The 18,254-nt window shown below is 67.5% G+C and overlaps 1 protein-coding gene across 1 annotated transcript; it reads right to left on the bottom strand.

The window, feature by feature from the left end:
- Window positions 1-80: 80 nt before the first annotated feature.
- On the bottom strand, window positions 81-17,910 carry DENND4B (DENN domain containing 4B). Its single transcript, XM_056510904.1, has 27 exons — window positions 17,830-17,910; window positions 16,178-16,487; window positions 15,832-16,084; window positions 15,682-15,751; window positions 14,844-15,013; window positions 14,001-14,242; window positions 13,854-13,920; window positions 13,717-13,775; window positions 13,485-13,629; window positions 12,246-12,421; window positions 12,051-12,151; window positions 11,123-11,338; window positions 10,492-10,637; window positions 9,984-10,123; window positions 9,770-9,893; window positions 8,790-8,996; window positions 7,805-7,933; window positions 7,582-7,726; window positions 6,562-7,058; window positions 6,359-6,481; window positions 5,441-5,619; window positions 4,677-4,794; window positions 3,190-3,423; window positions 2,699-2,798; window positions 1,717-1,882; window positions 945-1,009; window positions 81-232 (listed from the first exon to the last, which is right to left on the bottom strand). The coding sequence occupies exons 2-27, from the start codon at window positions 16,471-16,473 to the stop codon at window positions 87-89; spliced, it is 4,314 nt and encodes a 1,437-aa protein (XP_056366879.1). The 5' UTR covers window positions 16,474-16,487; window positions 17,830-17,910; the 3' UTR covers window positions 81-86.
- Between the last annotated feature and the right edge of the window lie 344 nt (window positions 17,911-18,254).

Below are 18,254 nucleotides of genomic sequence, written 5' to 3'. Positions count from 1 at the left end.
CTGTTTTGGGGGTCCCGTTCCCGGGGGTCCCTCTCCCGCCCCGGAGCCGTTCCGGGGTGTCCCCGGGGCTGTTCTGGGGGTGCCGCTCAGCACTCGGGGGGCGCCCCGAAGCTGCGCCGGCAGTCGGTGGCCTTGGCGCTGGGGGGCTGCGCCCGCCGCCGCCGCAGCTCGTCCCGGCCCCGCGCGCCCCCGAGCTTGGCCAGCGCCGAGCGGTACCGGCGGTCGAAGGCGGCTGGGGAGAGGGGTCAGTGCGCGGCCCCGGGACCCCCGGAGAGCCCGGGACCCCCGGGATCCCCACCCTGAGCCCCCCAGCACCAGCCCCTGAGACCCCCTGTGTCCCCCTAGGACCCCCGGAGAGCTACAGACCCCCCTGAACACACCCTGAATATACCCTGAGCCCCCCAACACCAGCCCCTGAGACCCCCTGTGTCCCCCCAAGAGAGCCCCAGGACCCCCATGATCCCCACCCTGAGCCCCCCAACACCAGCCCCTGAGACCCCTGGGACCCCCGGAGAGCCCGGGACCCCCGTGATTCCCCACCCTGAGCCCCCCAACACCAGCCCCTGAGACCCCCTGTGTCCCCCCCAAGAGAGCCCCAGACCCCCTAAACACACCCTGAGCTCCCCCTGAACCCCCACAGTTCCCCCCAGACCCACCGTGTTACCCCCTGTGTCCCCCCCTGAGCCCCCCAACTCCAAGCCCAAGCCCCCCTGAGCCCCCCGAGCCCCCCAGGCCGAGCTCCCCTGGATCCCCATGTCCCCCCCCCCAGCCCCCTGAGCCCCCCAGGTCAAGCCCCCCACCACCAGCCCTGAGCCCCCCTAAGCCCCCTGACCCCCTGGATCCCCATATCCCCCTCCTGTGCCCCCTGAGCCCCCCAGGCCGAGCCCCCTGGACCCCCATGTCCCCCTCCCCAGCCCCCCCAGCCCCCCAGGCCGAGCCCCCACCGATGTCCGTGTGCTCCCGGCCCAGCGCCGCCAGCGTCAGGAACAGCAGCTCCCGGTAGATGCTCCTGCAGGAGGCGGGGATTTGGGGGGATTCACAGGGAAACAGGGGAATTCAGGGGGATTTGGGGGGATTCAGGGGGATTCAGAGGAATTCAGGGGGATTCAGGGGGATTCAGGGGGGGATTTGAGAGGATTCAGGGGGATCTGAGGTGATTCAGGGTGGGATTCAGGGGGGATTCATGGGGATCAGGGGGTCAGGGGGGATTCAGGGTGGGATTCAGGGGATCAGGGGTGATTCAGGGGGGATTCAGGGTGGGATTCAGGGGGGATTCAGGGGGGATTCAGGGTGGGATTCATGGGGATCAGGGGTGATTCAGGGGATTCAGGGGTGATTCAGGGGGCAATCAGGGGGGATTCAGGGGTGATTCAGGGTGGGATTCATGGGGATCAGGGGTGATTCAGGGTGGGATTCATGGGGATCAGGGGTGATTCAGGGGGGATTCAGGGGGGATTCAGTGGGGATTCAGGGTGGGATTCATGGGGATCAGGAGTGATTCAGGGGTGATTCAGGGGTGATTCAGGGGGGATTCAGGGGTTCAGGGGTGATTCAGGGGGGATTCAGGGTGGGATTCAGGGGATCAGGGGTGATTCAGGGTGGGATTCATGGGGATCAGGGGGGATTCAGGGTGGGATTCAGGGGTGATTCAGGGGTGATTCAGGGGGGATTCAGGGGTGCATTCAGGGGATCAGGGGCCCGGGGCTCTCCCCGTACCTGTGCAGGGTCTGGGGCGCCCCGGGCGCCGCCAGCGTGTCCAGGAACAGCCCGATGGCTTTGTGCACCTCGTTCAGCCCCACGTGGCTCAGCAGCGCCTCCAGGAACGGCAGCGAGAACGGGGGGGCCGGGGGGCCCCAGGGGTGCAGCCGGGGGGGGATGTTACCTGGGGGCCCCAAAAGTGAATCCAGAGTGACCCAGAGTGACCCCAGAGTGACCCCAGTGCCCCCAAATCCTCACCTGGGGGATCCCAGAGTGACCCCAGTGCCCCCAGATCCCCCCCTGGGGGATCCCACAGTGACCCCAGAGTCCCCAAATCCCCACCTGGGGTACCCCAGAGTGACCCCAGAGTCCCCAAATCCCCAGGGATGTTACCTGGGGGCCCCAAAAATGAATCCAGAGTGACCCCAGAGTGACCCCAGAGTCCCCAGATCCCCAGGTTTGTTACCTAGGGACCCCAAAGAGTGACCCCAGAGTGACCCCAGTGCCCCCAGATCCTCAGGGACGTTACCTGGGACCCCAAATAGTGACCCCAGAGTGACCCAGAGTCCCCAGATCCCCGGGTTTGTTACCTGGGGGACCCCAAAGAATGATCCCAGAGTCCCCAAATCCCCAGGGACGTTACCTGTGTGGTGTCCCCAAACTGTCCCTGATCCCCCTCTTTGCTCTTGGCCATTCTCCTACTCCATCCATCCCCCCAACCCCACACCCCCAACCCCACACCCTCAATCCCATATCCCAAATTCCATTCCCCCAACCCCACACCCCCAACCCTACACCCCCAATCCCATATCCCAAATCCCATTCCCCCAATCCCACACCTCCAACCCCACACCCCCAGTCCCACACCCCCAACCCCACACCCCCCAATCCCATATCCCAAATCCCACACCCCCAACCCCACCCCAAATCCCACACCCCCAATCCCAATCCCAAATCCCACACCCCCAATCCCACCCCAGTTCCCCCTGTCCCCACGCACTGTGCAGCCTCCACAGCACGTAGAGTGGGGGGCAGCTCTCGGGGTCGGGGCTCAGCACGTCCCACAGCAGCCGCACACGGACCCGGGAGGGCTCGGGGGGCTGTGGGGCGGGGGGGGTTAGAGCCCCCACAGCCCCCCAGAACACCTCACAGCCCCCCCAGAGCCCCTCACATCCCCCCCCAAACCCCTCCCAGCCCTCTCACAGGACCCCCAGAGCCCCTCCCAGCCCCCCCAGAGCCCCTCACAGTCCCCCCAAAACCCCTCACATCCCCTCAGAGCCACCCCAAACCCATCACATGCCTCCCCAAAACCCCCCACAGCCTCCCAGAGCCCCTCCAGAGCCCCTCACATCCCCCCCCAAACCCCTCCCAGCCCCTCCCGGCCCCCCCAGTGCCCCCCCAGTGCCCCCCCCAAGCCCCTCCCGGCCCCCCCAGTGCCCCCCCAGTGCCCCCCCCAAGCCCCTCCCGGCCCCCCAATCCCCCCAGGCCCACCTGGGGGTCGCGGGGCGCGTGCTGGGAGCCCAGCAGCAGCAGGGGCAGGCTGCTGGGCAGGGCCAGGCGCTGGAAGTACCAGACCAGGTTCCAGTAGATGATGGGGTGCTTGTCCACCAGCTCGGGCCGCGCCAGCAGCTCCCCGCCCTCGTTCTCCACCAGGCTCTCCAGCTCCTTGCGCAGCACCAGCGGGCTCAGGTAGGCGAAGGCCACGCGCTCGGGGGGCTGCGGGGGCTGGCGGACACGGGGACACCCCGGTCGGACATGGGGACACGGGGACACCCCAGTCGGACATGGGGACACACAGATGGGACATCCCAGTCGGACATGGGGACACCCCAGTCGGACATGGGGACACCCCGGTCGGACACGGGGACACCCCGGTCGGACATGGGGACACACAGGGGACATCCCAGTCGGACATGGGGACATGGGGACACCCCAGTCGGACATGGGGACAAACAGGGGACACCCCAGTCGGATATGGGGACATGTGGGACACCCCAGTCAGACATGGGGACACACAGGGGACATCCCAGTCGGACATGGGGACATGGGGACACCCCAGTCGGACATGGGGACACCCCAGTCGGACATGGGGACATGGGGACACCCCAGTCAGACATGGGGACACACAGGGGACACCCCAGTCGGACATGGGGACATGTGGGACACACAGGGGACACCCCAGTCGGACATGGGGACATGGGGACACCCCAGTCAGACATGGGGACATCTCAGTCAGACATGGAGACACACAGGGGACACCCCAGTCGGACATGGGGACACGGGGACACCCCAGTCGGACACGGGGACACCCCAGTCGGACACGGGGACACACAGGGGACACCCCACTCAGACATGGGGACACACAGGGGACACCCCACTCAGACATGGGGACACTCTTGGGACCCCCGAAATAGAAAGGGGGGACACCCCCTGCCCAGCCCTGTAATGCACTGGGATCTGGGAATAGGGGGGACACACGTGGGACCCCCAGAACCCCCAAGGCACCAACAGGGACCCCCGGTGACCCCAAATCCCAGCCGGGACTCTCCCACCCCCAATTACAGGAAAAGAGACCCCTCCCTATTGCAGCCCCCCAGACGGACCCCTCCCCATCGCAGCCCCCAGAAGGATCCTCCCCATTCCAGCCCCCAGAAGGATCCTCCCCATCCCAGCCCCCCAAGAAGGACCCTCCCCATTCCAGCCCCCAGAAGGACCCTCCCCATCCCAGCCCCCCAGAAGGACCCCTCCCTATTGCAGCCCCCCAGAAGGACCCCTCCCCATTCCAGCCCCCAGAAGGACCCTCCCCATCCCAGCCCCCAAGAAGGACCCTCCCCATCCCAGCCCCCCCAGAAGGACCCTCCCCATCCCAGCCCCCAGAAGGACCCTCCCCATCCCAGCCCCCCAGAAGGATCCTCCCCATTCCAGCCCCCAGAAGGACCCTCCCCATCGCAGCCCCGCCCCGAGCCCCTCCCCGGTACCGGGGTGTCGGCGCGGCCGTTGCAGAGCTCGGGGGTCTCGTCCAGCTCCAGGCAGCGCCGGCGGTCGCTGAGCACCGGGCCCTGCGGGGAGGGGGGCGCCGGGGGGGCGCCGGGGGGGCTGCGGGGACAGGGGGGGGGTCATGGTAATGGGGACACTGGGGGGGCTGCGGGGGACAAGGGGGTCACGGCAATGGGGGGCACTTGGGGAAGTTTGAGGGACACGGAGGGTCACAGCAATGGGGGTGCCGGGGGACACAAGGGGGTCACGGCAATGGGGGCACTGGGGGAGGTTTGGGGGTCCCCAGAGGATGGATGGATGGGATGAGGGGATGTGGGGGGCACAGAGGGATGTGGGGGACACCAGGGGAGGGCGGTGGGACCTCAGGGTGTCCCCACAGAGGATGGGGGTGGTTTGGGGTGCCCTGGGGGGGTCCATGGGGTGCTCTGGGGGTGTTTTGGGGGTCCCACCTGGGGGGCTGGGGGTGTCCATGGGGATGGTTTAGGGGTGCCCTGGGGGTGTCCATGGGGGTGCCCTGGGGGTGTCCCCACAGAGGATGGAAGTGGTCTGGGGGTGTCCTGGGGTCCCCAGGGTTGGGTCTGGGGTTCCTCAAGGTGCTCAAGGTCCTCAAGGTGTCCCGGGGTCCCACCTGGGGGCTGGGGGTGTCCATGGGGGTGCTCTGGGGGTGCCCTGGGATCCCCGAGGTGCCCTGGGGGTGCCCTGGGGGTGCTCTGGGGGTGCCCTGGGGGTGCCCTGGGGGCCCCACCTGGGGGGGCGCGGGCGGAAGTCGCGGATCTCGATGCTCAGGAAGGGCACGAAGCAGCGGCTGCAGAAGGGGCAGCAGGTGTTGAGGTTGGAGTCGTCCGAGGTCCAGCCGGCCATCAGCTCCTCGTCGAACACCAGCACGGCACAGCCGGGGCAGCGCGAGCAGCTGGACAGCAGCACCTGGGGGAGAGAGAGCCTGAGCCAGCAAACTGGGGAGTGACCTCCCCACACTGGGGTCTGAGCCAGCAAACTGGGGAGTGACCCCCAAACTGGGGTCTGAACCCCCACACTGGGGTCTGAGCCAGCAAGCTGGGGAGTGACCCCCAAACTGGGGTCTGAGCCAACAAACTGGGGTGTGACACCCCACACTGGGGTCTGAGCCAGCAAACTGGGGAGTGACCCCCAAACTGGGGTCTGAGCTCCCACACTGGGGTCTGAGCCAGCAAACTGGGGAGTGACCCCCAAACTGGGGTCTGAACCCCCACACTGGGGTCTGAGCCAACAAATGGGCTCTGCTCCCAAACCTGAGCTCTAACCCCAAACCCAAGCTCTGCCCCCAAATCTGAGCTCTGACCCCAAAACTGAGCTCTGACCCCAAATCCGAGCTCTGACCCCAAATCCGAGCTCTGACCCCAAACACGACCTCTAACCCCAAACCTTTCTGCCCCCAAACCCAAGCTCTGCCCCCAAATCTGAGCTCTGCCCCAAAACCTGAGCTCTGACCCCAAATCCAAGCTCTGACCCCACACACGAGCTCTACCTCCAAACCCAAGTTGTACCCCCAAATCTGAGCTCGACCCCCAAACCCCTCTGTTCCTAAACCCCTCTGCCCCCAAACCCGAGCTCTGCCCCCAAACCCCAGCTCTGCCCCAAACCCCTCTGCCCCCAAACCTGAGCTCTGCCCCCAAACCCTTCTCACCTCCAGGGCGGGGGGCTCTGTCCCCGCTGTCCCCTCCACGGGGGGCTCCGTGGATCTGGGGGCGCCGCTGCTGCCCCCCGAGGCATCCGACAGGTCCAGTTCACTGCCCAGGGACACGGAGCTCTGGGGAGGGAGGGGACACACGGGCTCAGGGGGCGGCACGGGCGGCACGGGTGACACAGCTGACACTCAGAGCCCCGTACCTCGGACGCCGTGGACTCGGGCCGCTCCCGGGGCCGCAGCAGGGTCTCGGCGGGGCTGCGGCGTGAGGAGGGGTCTCCATCCCTCTGCTCCGAGCCCCGCCGCTCCCGGGGGGGCTCTGCGGGCCGGGCCGGGGGTCGCTTGCCGGGTGACAGCAGCTGCTGCAGCTTGGCCGCCAGCCCGCGGCGCGGGGTGACCCCCCCGGCCCCGGCACCGGCACCGGCCCCGGCACCGGGAGCCGCGCCGGGCTCGTCCCCGCCGCTCTCGTCCGTGCCGATGTCCGACAGGCTGCCGTCGGCCGAGCCCCGCGGGCGGGGGGCAGGCGGGGTGGGGGTCGCGGGGAGCAGCGGGGGCGCCGCCCGGGCGGGGCCGGGGAAACTGAGGCTGCCGCTCTTGACCAGGCGCGGAGCCGCGCCCGCCTCGGGGTCCCGCAGGCTGCGACCCGCCCAGGTGGTCTGGCGCTGCAGCGGGGGGCGCGGGGCGGGGGGCGCCTGGGCACCTGCGGGGGTCAGCGGGGTCAGCGGGGACAGGGACAGCAGCGTCCCCATGGCTGCCGTCCCTGGGGGGACAGGGGAGTGTCACTGGGACCCCCCGTAACACCCCCAAACCCCAGGGGGGTTCAGACCCTCAGGAGGGGACAGGGGAGAGTCACTGGGGTCACCCCCAGGCCCTCGAGATGCTCAGAGGGGCTCGATCCACCAAGAACCCCCAGCAGGGACCCCAAATCCCAGGTGGGACTCCCCCAACCCCAAATCACAGGGATGAGGGGCTCGATCCATCAAGAACCACCAAAGCACCAGCAGGGTGATCCCCAGTGACCCCAAATCCCAGGTGGGACCCTCCCCAACCCCAAATCCCAGGGATGAACGACCCCTCCCCAACCCAGGGATGAGCGACCCTTCCCCATCTCCAGCCCCCACCCAAACGCCCGGGTGAATCCCCCCTCCCCATTCCCACCGGGATGGCGCAGTGGGGTGTGGTCTCAGCGGGGTGACCCCACCCCCTGGCCCCCCGCCCCTCACCCGGGGGGTCTCCGGCCGCGGCCCGGCGCTGCCGCTGCCGCAGCGGCTGCCGGAATTGCGCCGCGCCCAGCACCACGTTCCGCAGCTTGGCCCAGCGCAGCCGCCCCCCCTGCGTCCCCGCCGGCCACTTGCTCTCCAGCACCGCCTGCCAGGGGGACGCACGGGGTCAGGGGGGGCCGGGGGACATCCCTCCCCACCCCAGGGTGTCCCCACGGGGTGTCACCTTGTTGTAGTAGCCGTAGGTGACGGTGTTGGGGACGATGCCGGCGCGTTTCATCTCCAGCAGGACGCGCACGGACAGCACGGGCTCGCCGTACTGCCCGCACAGCTGCATCAGGATGCGGTAACACACCTGGGGGGGCAGCTGCGCCTCAGCCCGGGCACCCCCACGCAGGGCTGAACCCCAGATTATCCCGGTGGGAACGAGCCCCGGGGTCACGGAGCCCAAGCTGTGCCCAATCCCCACCCGCTCGCCCGGACCACAGCCGGGATTCCTTGGATACCTCCAGGGATGGGCACTCCAAAGCTCCCTGGGCAGCCCCTGCCAATCCCGGAGCACTTTCTCCATGGGGAAATTCCTGCTGACTCCAGGCTGAGCCTCCCCTGCCCAGCCTGAAGCTGCTCCCTCTCCTGTCCCTGTCCCCTGTCTGTCCCCTCCTGTCAGGGATCTGTGCAGAGCCAGATCCCCCCGATCCCCTTTTCTCCTGATCCCATTTTCTCCACATCCCCCCTGATCCCCCTTTTCTCCAAATCCCCCCTGATCCCCCTTTTCTCCAGGCTGATCCCCCTTTTCTCCAGACCCCCTGATCCCCCTTTTCTCCTGATCCCCCTTTTCTCCAGACCCCCTGATCCCCCTTTTCTCCAAATCCCCCCTGATCCCCTTTTCTCCAGGCTGATCCCCCTTTTCTCCAGACCCCCTGATCCCTCTTTTCTCCAGATCCCTCTGATCCCCCTTTTCTCCAGATCCCCCTTTTCTCCAGACCCCCTGATCCCCCTTTTCTCCTGATCCCCTTTTCTCCAGGCTGAGCCCCTTTTCCATCTCCCTCAGGACTTCTCCCCTCCCTCCTCCTGCTGCTGCAGCCCCTCAGAGTCCCTGCAGCCGCGAGAACCGGACACAGCAGCGGTCACTCCCCTCCGCAGGCTGGGCAGTGCCCGTGCCAGCCCCAGACCTCCCTTCCCGGGAGGGTTTGGAGCAGCCCCGGACCCACCTCGTCGGGCAGCACCACCTTGTGCTGCTCCATCTTGCGCAGGACGTCGTAGGCGAGCTGCAGGGCGCGCAGCTTGGCGGGGGCGGCGCGCACCTGCGTGGGCAGGTACAGGAACCACAGCCCGTAGCAGTGCCCCAGCAGGCAGCGGGCCCAGAGCTCCGGCACCGCCGACGACTTCTGCGCCACGCGCTGGGCCACCTTCATCTCCTGGGACGGGGCAGGGGACACTCAGGGGACCTCTCAGTGCCACACCCAGGTGGGCACCTGGATGGGTGTCACAGACACAGGGACACCTGTGCAAGGGTTGGCTGTGCCATGTGGGCACTGGGACAGGTGTCACAGACACAGGGACACCTCTGCAAGTGCTGACTGTGCCATCTGGGCACCTGTGCAGGTGTCACAGCTCACACACATGTGCAAGGGCTGGCTGTGCCATGTGGGCACCTGGATAGTGGCACAGCTCACACACACACCCGTACAAGGGCTGGCTGTGCCATCTGGGCACCTGTGCAGGTGGCACAGACACAGGGACACCTGTGCAAGTGCTGGCTGTGCCATCTGTGCACCTGGACAGGTATCACAGCTCACACACACACCTGTGCAAGGGCTGGCTGTGCCATCTGGACACTGGGACAGGTGGCACAGCTCACACACACACACACCTGTGCAAGTGCTGGCTGTGCCATCTGTGCACCTGGACAGGTGTCACAGCTCACACACACCCGTACAAGTGCTGGCTGTGCCATCTGTGCACCTGGACAGGTGTCACAGCTCACACACACCTGTGCAAGTGCTGGCTGTGCCATCTGTGCACCTGGACAGGTGTCACAGCTCACACACACACCTGTGCAAGGGCTGGCTGTGCCATCTGGGCACCGGGACAGGTGTCACAGCTCACACACACACCCGTACAAGTGCTGGCTGTGCCATCTGGACACCTGGACAGGTGTCACAGGCGGTGCCCAGGTGCTGCCCCTCACCTGCTTGGTGCGCCGTGGGGCGGGGCTGCTCGGGGCGCTGCTGCGGGCCTGGCACAGCTGAGCCACCAGCGGGTCCCGGGGCGGCTCCAGCAGCTCGGGGCGCAGCACAGGGAACCCGTCATACCTGGGGACAGAGGGGCACAGGTGAGCGGGGAGGGGATGGAGGAGGCCCAGGTGACCCCTCACCTGCTGAGGGAGCGCTGGGGGGTCTCACCTGTAGCGGGCAGGGGGCTCAGCCCCATCAGGCCCCGCTGGCTGCTCCGGGGGGGTGATGAACACCGTGTGCTCCCCACCCCGGGGGTCGTCCAGCTCCATCAGGGGCGTGTCCTCCGGCTTCTCCAGGTCCACCTGCACCTGGGGACACGGTGGGGACACACGGGTGTGAGGGGCTGGAGGTGGGCAGGGAGGGACACGGGGAGGGCACATTGGGAGGGGACACAGAGGGGACACGGGGACAGGACACAGGGAGGGAACATGGGGAGGGGACACAGGGAGGGGACACGGGGAGGGGACACAGGGAGAGGAAGGGACACGGGGAGGGGACATGGGGAGGGGACACGGGGAGGGGACATAGAGGGGACACAGGGAGGGGACACAGGGAGGGGACACAGGGAGGGGACACAGGGAGGGGACACGGGGAGGGGACATGGGGACAGGACACAGGGAGGGGACACGGGGAGGGGACACGGGGACAGGACACAGGGAGGGGACACAGGGCCCACCTTGTCGACGCAGGTGTCGAAGAACTCGAGGCAGGGCTCGCGGTCGCTGGCGAAGGAGCAGTCCTCGATGAACTGCGTGAAGAGCTGCGTGCGCAGCAGCTGCCCGTAGAAACGCTGGTACGCACGGTCCCGGGAGCGCAGGAACCCTGCAGGGACACGGGGTCAGGGACAGAGGATGGGATGGGATCACGGGATGGGATCATGGGATGGGATCATGGGACGGGATCATGGGATGGGATGGGATGGGATGCAGAGGATGGGATGGGATGGGATGGGATGCACAGGATGGGATGCAGAGGATGGGATGGGATGCACAGGATGGGATGGGATGGGATGCACAGGATGGGATGCAGGGGATGGGATGGGATGGGATGCAGAGGATGGGATGGGATGCACAGGATGGGATGGGATGGGATGCACAGGATGGGATGCAGGGGATGGGATGGGATGGGATGCAGAGGATGGGATGCACAGGATGGGATGCAGAGGATGGGATGGGATCAGTGGGATGGGATCAATGGGATCAGTGGGATCAATGGGATCAGTGGGATCAATGGGATCAATGGGATGAATGGAACAGGATCAGTGGGATCAATGGGACGGCTCTGCACGGACAGCACCCCTGCCCTACCCTGCAGGGCGAAGAGGCTGCCGGCGTCGCGGGCGCCGGGCGCGGGCGCGGGCGCGATGGGGCGCAGGAAGGAGCGGTACCCGCGCAGCGCGCACGCCATGAAGCGCAGGAACGCCGCCCGCGCCTCCAGCTCCAGCTGCGCCCGGCGCGCCCCCGCCGCCTCCGCGTCGCTCAGCACCAGCAGCGGCGGCTCCTCCTCGCCCGGGGCGCTCAGCACTGCGGGGACAGTGGCACCGCGGGGACAGGGTCACCGGCAGGGACACGGCGGGGCAGTGACAGCACCGGGACAGGGTCACCAGCGGGGACACGGCGGCGCAGTGACAGCACCGGGACAGGGTCACCAGCGGGGACGGTGACAGCACCAGGGACAGGGTCACCAGCGGGGACAGTGTCACCAGCAGGGACACAGTGGGGACAGTGTCACCAGCAGGGACACGGCGGGGCAGTGACAGCACCGGGACAGTGTCACCAGCGGGGACGGTGACAGCACCAGGGCAGGGTCACCAGCGGGGACAGTGTCACCAGCAGGGACACGGCGGGGCAGTGACAGCACCGGGGACAAGCAGGAGAGTGAGAGCGCTGGGAACACCCCGCCAGGTCAGGCCATGGAATGGTTGGGAACCAACTCCCAGGGAACCAGGGAATGGAGTTTTGATCCTGCTTGGAAAACACTCCCAGGCAGCAGAGAGTAATTTCAGGGATTTTGAACCCACGGGTCCCTCCCAATTTGGATTATTCCATGATTCTGAAACAGCGTAGCTGAGGGATGTGATGACCCCCAGACCCCCTGGGACACCCCCAGGACAACCCTAGACACCCTGGGACACCCCCAGACATGCTGGAACACCCCTCAGGACACCCCCAGGCCCCCTGGGACACCCCCAGGACACCCCAGACACCCCCAGGACCCCCCAGGCCCCCCACTCACGCTCATCCAGCTGCTGGGCCAGGCTGTGCAGCGAGGCCAGCAGCACCTTGCAGGGCCGGCGGGGCAGCGCGCGGGGCGACAGCAGCTTGCGCTCCTCGCTCCTGGGGGCACAGGCACGAGGGCAGGGCGGGACCCCTGGGACCCCCCCCAGCACAGCCCACCCCACCACGCCCCCCAGCACGGGGGGACACTCACTGGAAAATGGTGTTGGTGTCCAGGTCGACGAAGATGACGTCGCGGGGGGGCTCGTAGAGGTCGAAGTAGCTGGAGTGGATGCCTACAATGAAGGGCACGGGGGCACACAGCACGTCAGCCAGCGCCAGCGGGCACAGCGGGATGTAGGGGCACTGCCAGCGCAGGGGGAAGATCATCTGGGGACAGGATGAGGGTGGTCAGCACGGCGGGGCCCCCGCCAGGAGGGAGGGGGGAGCCCAGCGCCGCGGGGAGGGGTCTGCAGAGCTGTGGGACCGGGATCAGCAATGCCACGGGATTGGGATTCCCAGAGCTGTGGGACCGGGATCAGCAATGCCACGGGACCGGGATCACCAATGCCACAGGACCGGGATTCCCAGAGCTGTGGGACCGGGATCCCCAACACCACAGGACCGGGATTCCCAGAGCTGTGGGACCGGAATTCCCAGAGCTGTGGGACCGGGATCACCAACACCACAGGACCGGGATCACCAATGTCACGGGACCGGGATCACCAACACCACAGGACCGGGATTCCCAGAGCTGTGGGACCGAGATTCCCAGAGCTGTGGGACTGGGATCACCAATGCCATGGGACTGGGATTCCCAGAGCTGTGGGATCAGGGTCCTTGGCAGAACAGCCCCCAGCACCACAAAACAGGGATCCCCAGCGCTGTGGAACGGGGATCTCCCCAGGGACCACGACCACGGGGATCCCCAGTCCTCTGGGGCAGGAAACCCCAGTGCCACAGGTTCCCAGTGCTGTGAGCTGCCACAGGTTCCCAGCACTGTGGGGCCGGGATCCCCAGCACACTGTGGGGAGGGAATCCCCAGTGCCACAAATTCCCAACGCTGTGGGACCAGGATCCCCAGTGCTGTGGGGTGCCACAGGTTCCCAGCACTGTGGGGCCGGGATCCCCAGTGCTGTGGGGTGCCACAGGTTCCCAGCACTGTGGGGCCGGGATCCCCAGTGCTGTGGGGTGCCACAGGTTCCCAGCACTGTGGGGCCGGGATCCCCAGTGCTGTGGGGCAGGAATCCCCAGTGCCAGAGGTCCCCAGCGCTGTGGGACCAGGATCCCCAGTGCTGTGGGGCAGGAATCCCCAGTGCCATAGGTTCCCAGAACCGTGGGACCAGGATCCCCAGTGCTGTGGGATGCCACAGGTCCCCAGCGCTGTAGGACCAGGATCACCAGCACAGTGTGTCCCCACGGTGTCCCCGCAGCGTCCCCTGCGGTCACTCACCGCCACCAGGGCCTCGCCCACGCTGGTCAGGACGTCGGGGCGCAGCGAGTGGATGAGCAGCTTCTGCTCGGTGAGCACGGCCACCAGCAGCGCCACCGCGTTGTCAGGGCCCAGGTTCTGCAGCAGCGTCAGGAAACTGGCCCCGCTGCGGGGAGGGGGGTGGGGACATCACCTGGTCACCCAGGGCCCCTCCCCACCTGTCCCCACCCCCCAGCAGCGTCCCCAGCCCTACCTGAGGGGCAGCGGGGAGGACACGGGCCGGCACAGCAGCAGGCTGTCGTACGGGGACATCTGCGGGGACACGGAGACGTGGCGGTGGGGCCGGGGAGGGGGGACGCAGGGACACGCTGCCCCAGGCGAGCGACTCACCTGCACCAGGATCCGCGGGCGCTGCGGGGACGGGAAGGGCACGTTGTGCATGAAGTGGGAGATGTGCCTGCGGGCGGAGCGGCCCCGTCAGAGGCGGCGTCCCCGCTGGCCCCCGCCCCGCCCGGAGCCCACCCCGTCCGCGCTCACGTCTCCAGGGGCAGCACGTGGGGGCCCGAGATGGAGTAGCGGTAGATGAACATGAGGAACTTGCGGAAGACGTCGAAGAAGGGCCAGTGCGACAGCACGCAGATGCTCTTGCGGGTGTGCAGGGAGCGGCCGGGCACGGGCCGCCGGTCCACCACGCTGAGCAGCCCCAGGCGCAGCGCCTGCGCCTCCGACAGCCGCTCCCGAGGGAACGCCTCGTGGAACTGGATGGCGGCGCCGTACACCTGCGGGGCGGGGCGGTCAGGGCACCGGGGCACGGGGAGCCTGCTCCCACCAGGGCTGGGAACCCCTGGAACCGGGGATCCTGCTCCTGTCAGGGTGGTCAGGGCATCTGGGCACGGGGATCCTGCTCCAACAAGGGCCAGGAACCCCTGGAACCGGGGAATTTGATCCTACAAGGGCTGGGAACCCCGGGCACCAGGGATCCTGCTCCTGTCAGGGTGGTCAGGGCACCTGGGCACGGGGATCCTGCTCCCACCAGGGCTGGGAACCCCTGGAACCGGGGATCCCACTCCCACCAGGGCTGTCAGGGGACCCCGAGCATGGGGATCCCAATCCCAGGAGGGCTGGGAACCCCTGGAACTTGGGAATCTGGTCCTAAAAGGGCTGTGAACCCCAGGCACGGGGATCCCGCTCCCACCAGGGTGGTCAGGGCACCTGGGCACGGGGATCCTGTTCCTGTCAGGGCTGGGAACCCCTGGAACTGGGGAATCTGGTCCCACAAGGGCTGGGAACCCCCGGCACAGGGATCCCCCTCTCACAGCACTGGGGTGCTCAGACCTGGGGACCCCCCTGCAGCCCCCCTGGCCCCCCGTCCCGCCGTGCCTTGTCCCCCGAGGCGCCGGTGAGGACGAAGGTGGAGAAGACGGGCAGGGGGTACTTGGTGCCCACGGGCCAGCTCTCGATGGTGGCCCCCATGGGCAGGCAGAACACGGGCACCGACTCGGGCAGCGGGAAGGACTCGCTGTCCTGCTCGGGGTAGCGGCTCAGCAGCCCTGCACGGACACACGGACACACGGACACACGGACACAGGACACCAGGATCAGCCCCCAGCTCATCCCACCCACCCCAGCGAGCTGAGTGCTCACAGCTCCACAAAATCACCCCCCAAAACTGCCCCCCAACAGGAAACCCAATTTCTCCCCATCCCCAGTAAGGGACCCCATTGTTACCCCAGTATGGGATGCCATACTTCCCAGTAAGAGACCCCATTGTTACCCCAGTATGGGATGCCATACTTCCCAGTAAGGGACCCCATTGTTACCCCAGTATGGGATGCCATACTTCCCAGTAAGGGACCCCAGTGTCATCCCAGTATGGGATGCCATACTTCCCAGTAAGGGACCCCAGTGTCACCCCAGTATGGGATGCCATACTTCCCAGTAAGGGACCCCAGTGTCACCCCTCCCTCCCCAGTAAGTGACTCCGGTCCCAGAGGCCCAGCAGGGCTCCCCCAGGGGTGCTGGGGCAGCTGAAAGCCCCCACCTTGAGCTCCCCAAACCCCCCTGAGGAAACCCAGGGATTCCTGCACCTCCCCCAGCTCAGCCCCACGCCAGCTGGGGGAGGTTAATTAACGCAGAAAATATTTTAAAGAATAATAACGACAATAAACAACTCTGGCTCCCCTGGGGGTGCCCAGAACCCCCAGCCCCAGGTCCCCACCTGCCTCGTAGACCAGCGTGTTGTCCTTGGCCACGGCAATCTTGTAGCACAGAAACAACGCAGGGCCCCACTGCAAGGAGGGATCGAGGATTTGGGGGTCAGCAGGGGCTGGGCAGCACCGGGAGGGGTAAGAGGACCTCCCAAACGCACCATGCTGGTGTTGAGGTTCTTGTCGACGCGGCAGAAGGTGTGGGGGGTGCTCTCGCCCTTGCTGGGCATCACCAGGCAGATGTCGGTGACGCCCAGCGTGTGGTGGCCCGGGGGCTCGGCGGCGCGCCGGAAGGTCAGGAAGGTGCGCTGGTGGCCCGGGGAGCCCGCGGCCAGATTGGCCGAGCGGCTGTAGGGCGTGGTGTCCAGGATCTGGTAGCCCGGCTTGGGGCGGTCCTTGCCCTCATAGTGCACCCTGAGCGGGGACAGGAGAACACCGGGACCTCTCTCCCAGCTTCCCAAACCATCCCGCAGCCCGGAGCTGGCACTCGGGGCGCCCAACACTCACCCCAGCTCGATGAGGGGCGGCTTGTCCCGCCCGCGCTTGTAGCACAGGAACATCTGGGGGTTGTTGAGCAGCCCCGCGTTGAGCTCCACGGGGTGGCCCGAGGTGCTGGTCTCGATGCACGTGAAGCCCTGCGGCACCTCCTCGCCCTGCGAGCGGATGATGACGGCCACGTCCGTGATGGGCTCGCCGGGCCGCGCCGGCCGCGCCTGCTGCTCCTCCTCCAGCGCCCGCGACTCCTCGGCCAGCCCGGCCACCACGAAATAGTCCACGAGCTGCGGCGGCTTCTCGTCCGACATGGCTGTCACAGCATCTGCGGGGACACGCCGACCGAGGAGCTTTCCGGACCCCCCAAAACCTCCCAGCCGCCCCCACCCCGGCTCGGAGGAAGGAACCCCCACCCTGAGGCACCCCCTGTTTTGTCCCCAGCACCCCTTGTCCCCAAAATTCCACACATTCCCCGTCCCCAGAGCCACCCCCAAGTGTCCCCAAGGCCACAGCTTGCCCACGGGGAGCCGCCGGAGCCGGAGGGCCGGGGAGGGGAGCAGGAAAGGGGAAGGAAGCGGCGCCAGGCGCGGAGCGCGCACGTCACCCCGGCAGGGCCACCCGGGGGGGCGACACGGGGCAGGGACACCCGCAGGGACACGGGGATGGCACCGCCACCCCGGCACCGCCACCCCGGGGGGGCGACACGGGGCAGGGACACCCGCAGGGACACGGGGATGGCACCGCCACCCGGGCACCGCCACCCCGGTACGGAGGGCACGGCCCTGGAGTGAGGGGTCACAGTGCAAGAGAGAGGTGACAACCCTGGGGACAGTGACACCCCTCAGACCGGGGTCAGACCCCCCTGGGGACAGTGACACCCCTCATAACGGGGTCAGACCCCCCTGGGGACAGTGACACCCCTCAGAGCAGGGTCAGACTCCCCTGGGGACAGTGACACCCCTCAGACGGGGTCAGACACCCCTGGGGACAGTGACACCCCTCAGACCGGGGTCAGACCCTGCTGGGGACAGTGACACCCCTCAGACCGGGGTCAGTTCCTCATGGGGACAGTGACACCCCTCAGAACAGGGTCAGACCCTGCTGGGGACAGTGACACCCCTCAGACCAGGGTCAGACCCCCCTGGGGACAGTGACACCCCTCAGACCGGGGTCAGACCCTGCTGGGGACAGTGACACCCCTCAGACCGGGGTCAGACCCCCATGGGGACAGTGACACCCCTCAGACCGGGGTCAGACCCTTTGGGGACAGTGACACCCCTCAGAGCGAGGGTCAGACACCCCTGGGGACAGTGACACCCCTCAGAGCGGGGTCAGTTCCTCATGGGGACAGTGACACCCCTCAGAGCGGGGTCAGACCCTGCTGGGGACAGTGACACCCCTCAGAGCGGGGTCACCTCCTGGGGGTCCCCAGCCCCGTGTCCCCCGGGGTCCTGTGTCCCCGTGTCCCTCAGGGTGCCGCCTCCGGAGGTTTCCCCGTCCCCGGTACCTCCCTCCCCTCAGCGGGGTCGCCATGCCCGTGCCCCACCGGTGACTCCCCCTCACCGGCCCCACAAGCGGCGCGGCTCCTTCTCCCGGCCTCGCAGGCCGCAGACCCGGCCCACATCCCCTCACAGCCCCCCGGACCCCCTCCGGAACCCCCCCGGTACCTGCGGGCCGGGCCGGGCCGGGCCGGGCCGGGGCCGCGTCTCTGGGCTGCGCTGGGCCGCGACCGCGCGCCCGCCCGGCCCCTCCCGCCACAGCGCCCCCTGCCGGCCCGGAGGACTCGGGACCGCAACCGGGACCCCCGGAATGCCCCCAGGACCCCCAGAACCCCTCAGAACCCATGGAAACCGCCGGAACCTGCAGGAGACCCCTCCCCAAATCCCACAGAAACCGCCGGAACCTGCAGGAGACCCCTCCCCAAATCCCACAGAAACCGCCGGAATCTGCAGGAGACCCCTCCCCAAATCCCACAGAAACCGCCAGAGCCCACAAGAGACCCCTCCCCAAATCCCATAGAAACCGCCAGAGCCCACAAGAGACCCCTCCCCAAATCCCATAGAAACCGCCAGAGCCCACAAGAGACCCCTCC

This window comes from Oenanthe melanoleuca, chromosome 25 (genome assembly GCF_029582105.1).
Source record: "Oenanthe melanoleuca isolate GR-GAL-2019-014 chromosome 25, OMel1.0, whole genome shotgun sequence".
NCBI classification, from domain to species: Eukaryota; Metazoa; Chordata; class Aves; order Passeriformes; family Muscicapidae; genus Oenanthe; species Oenanthe melanoleuca.
This window is presented reverse-complemented; position numbering and strand designations above follow the sequence as displayed.

Coding starts and splice junctions, on each gene's coding strand:
- DENND4B (XM_056510904.1), bottom strand. CDS start 16,473: ATGTCGGACGAGAAGCCGCCGCAGCTCGTGGACTATTTCGTGGTGGCC. Junction 6,482..6,561: donor CCGAGTCCACGGCGTCCGAG/GTACGGGGCTCT, acceptor CTCCCTCCCCAG/AGCTCCGTGTCCCTGGGCAG. Junction 2,799..3,189: donor ACGCGCCCCGCGACCCCCAG/GTGGGCCTGGGG, acceptor CCCGCCCCACAG/CCCCCCGAGCCCTCCCGGGT.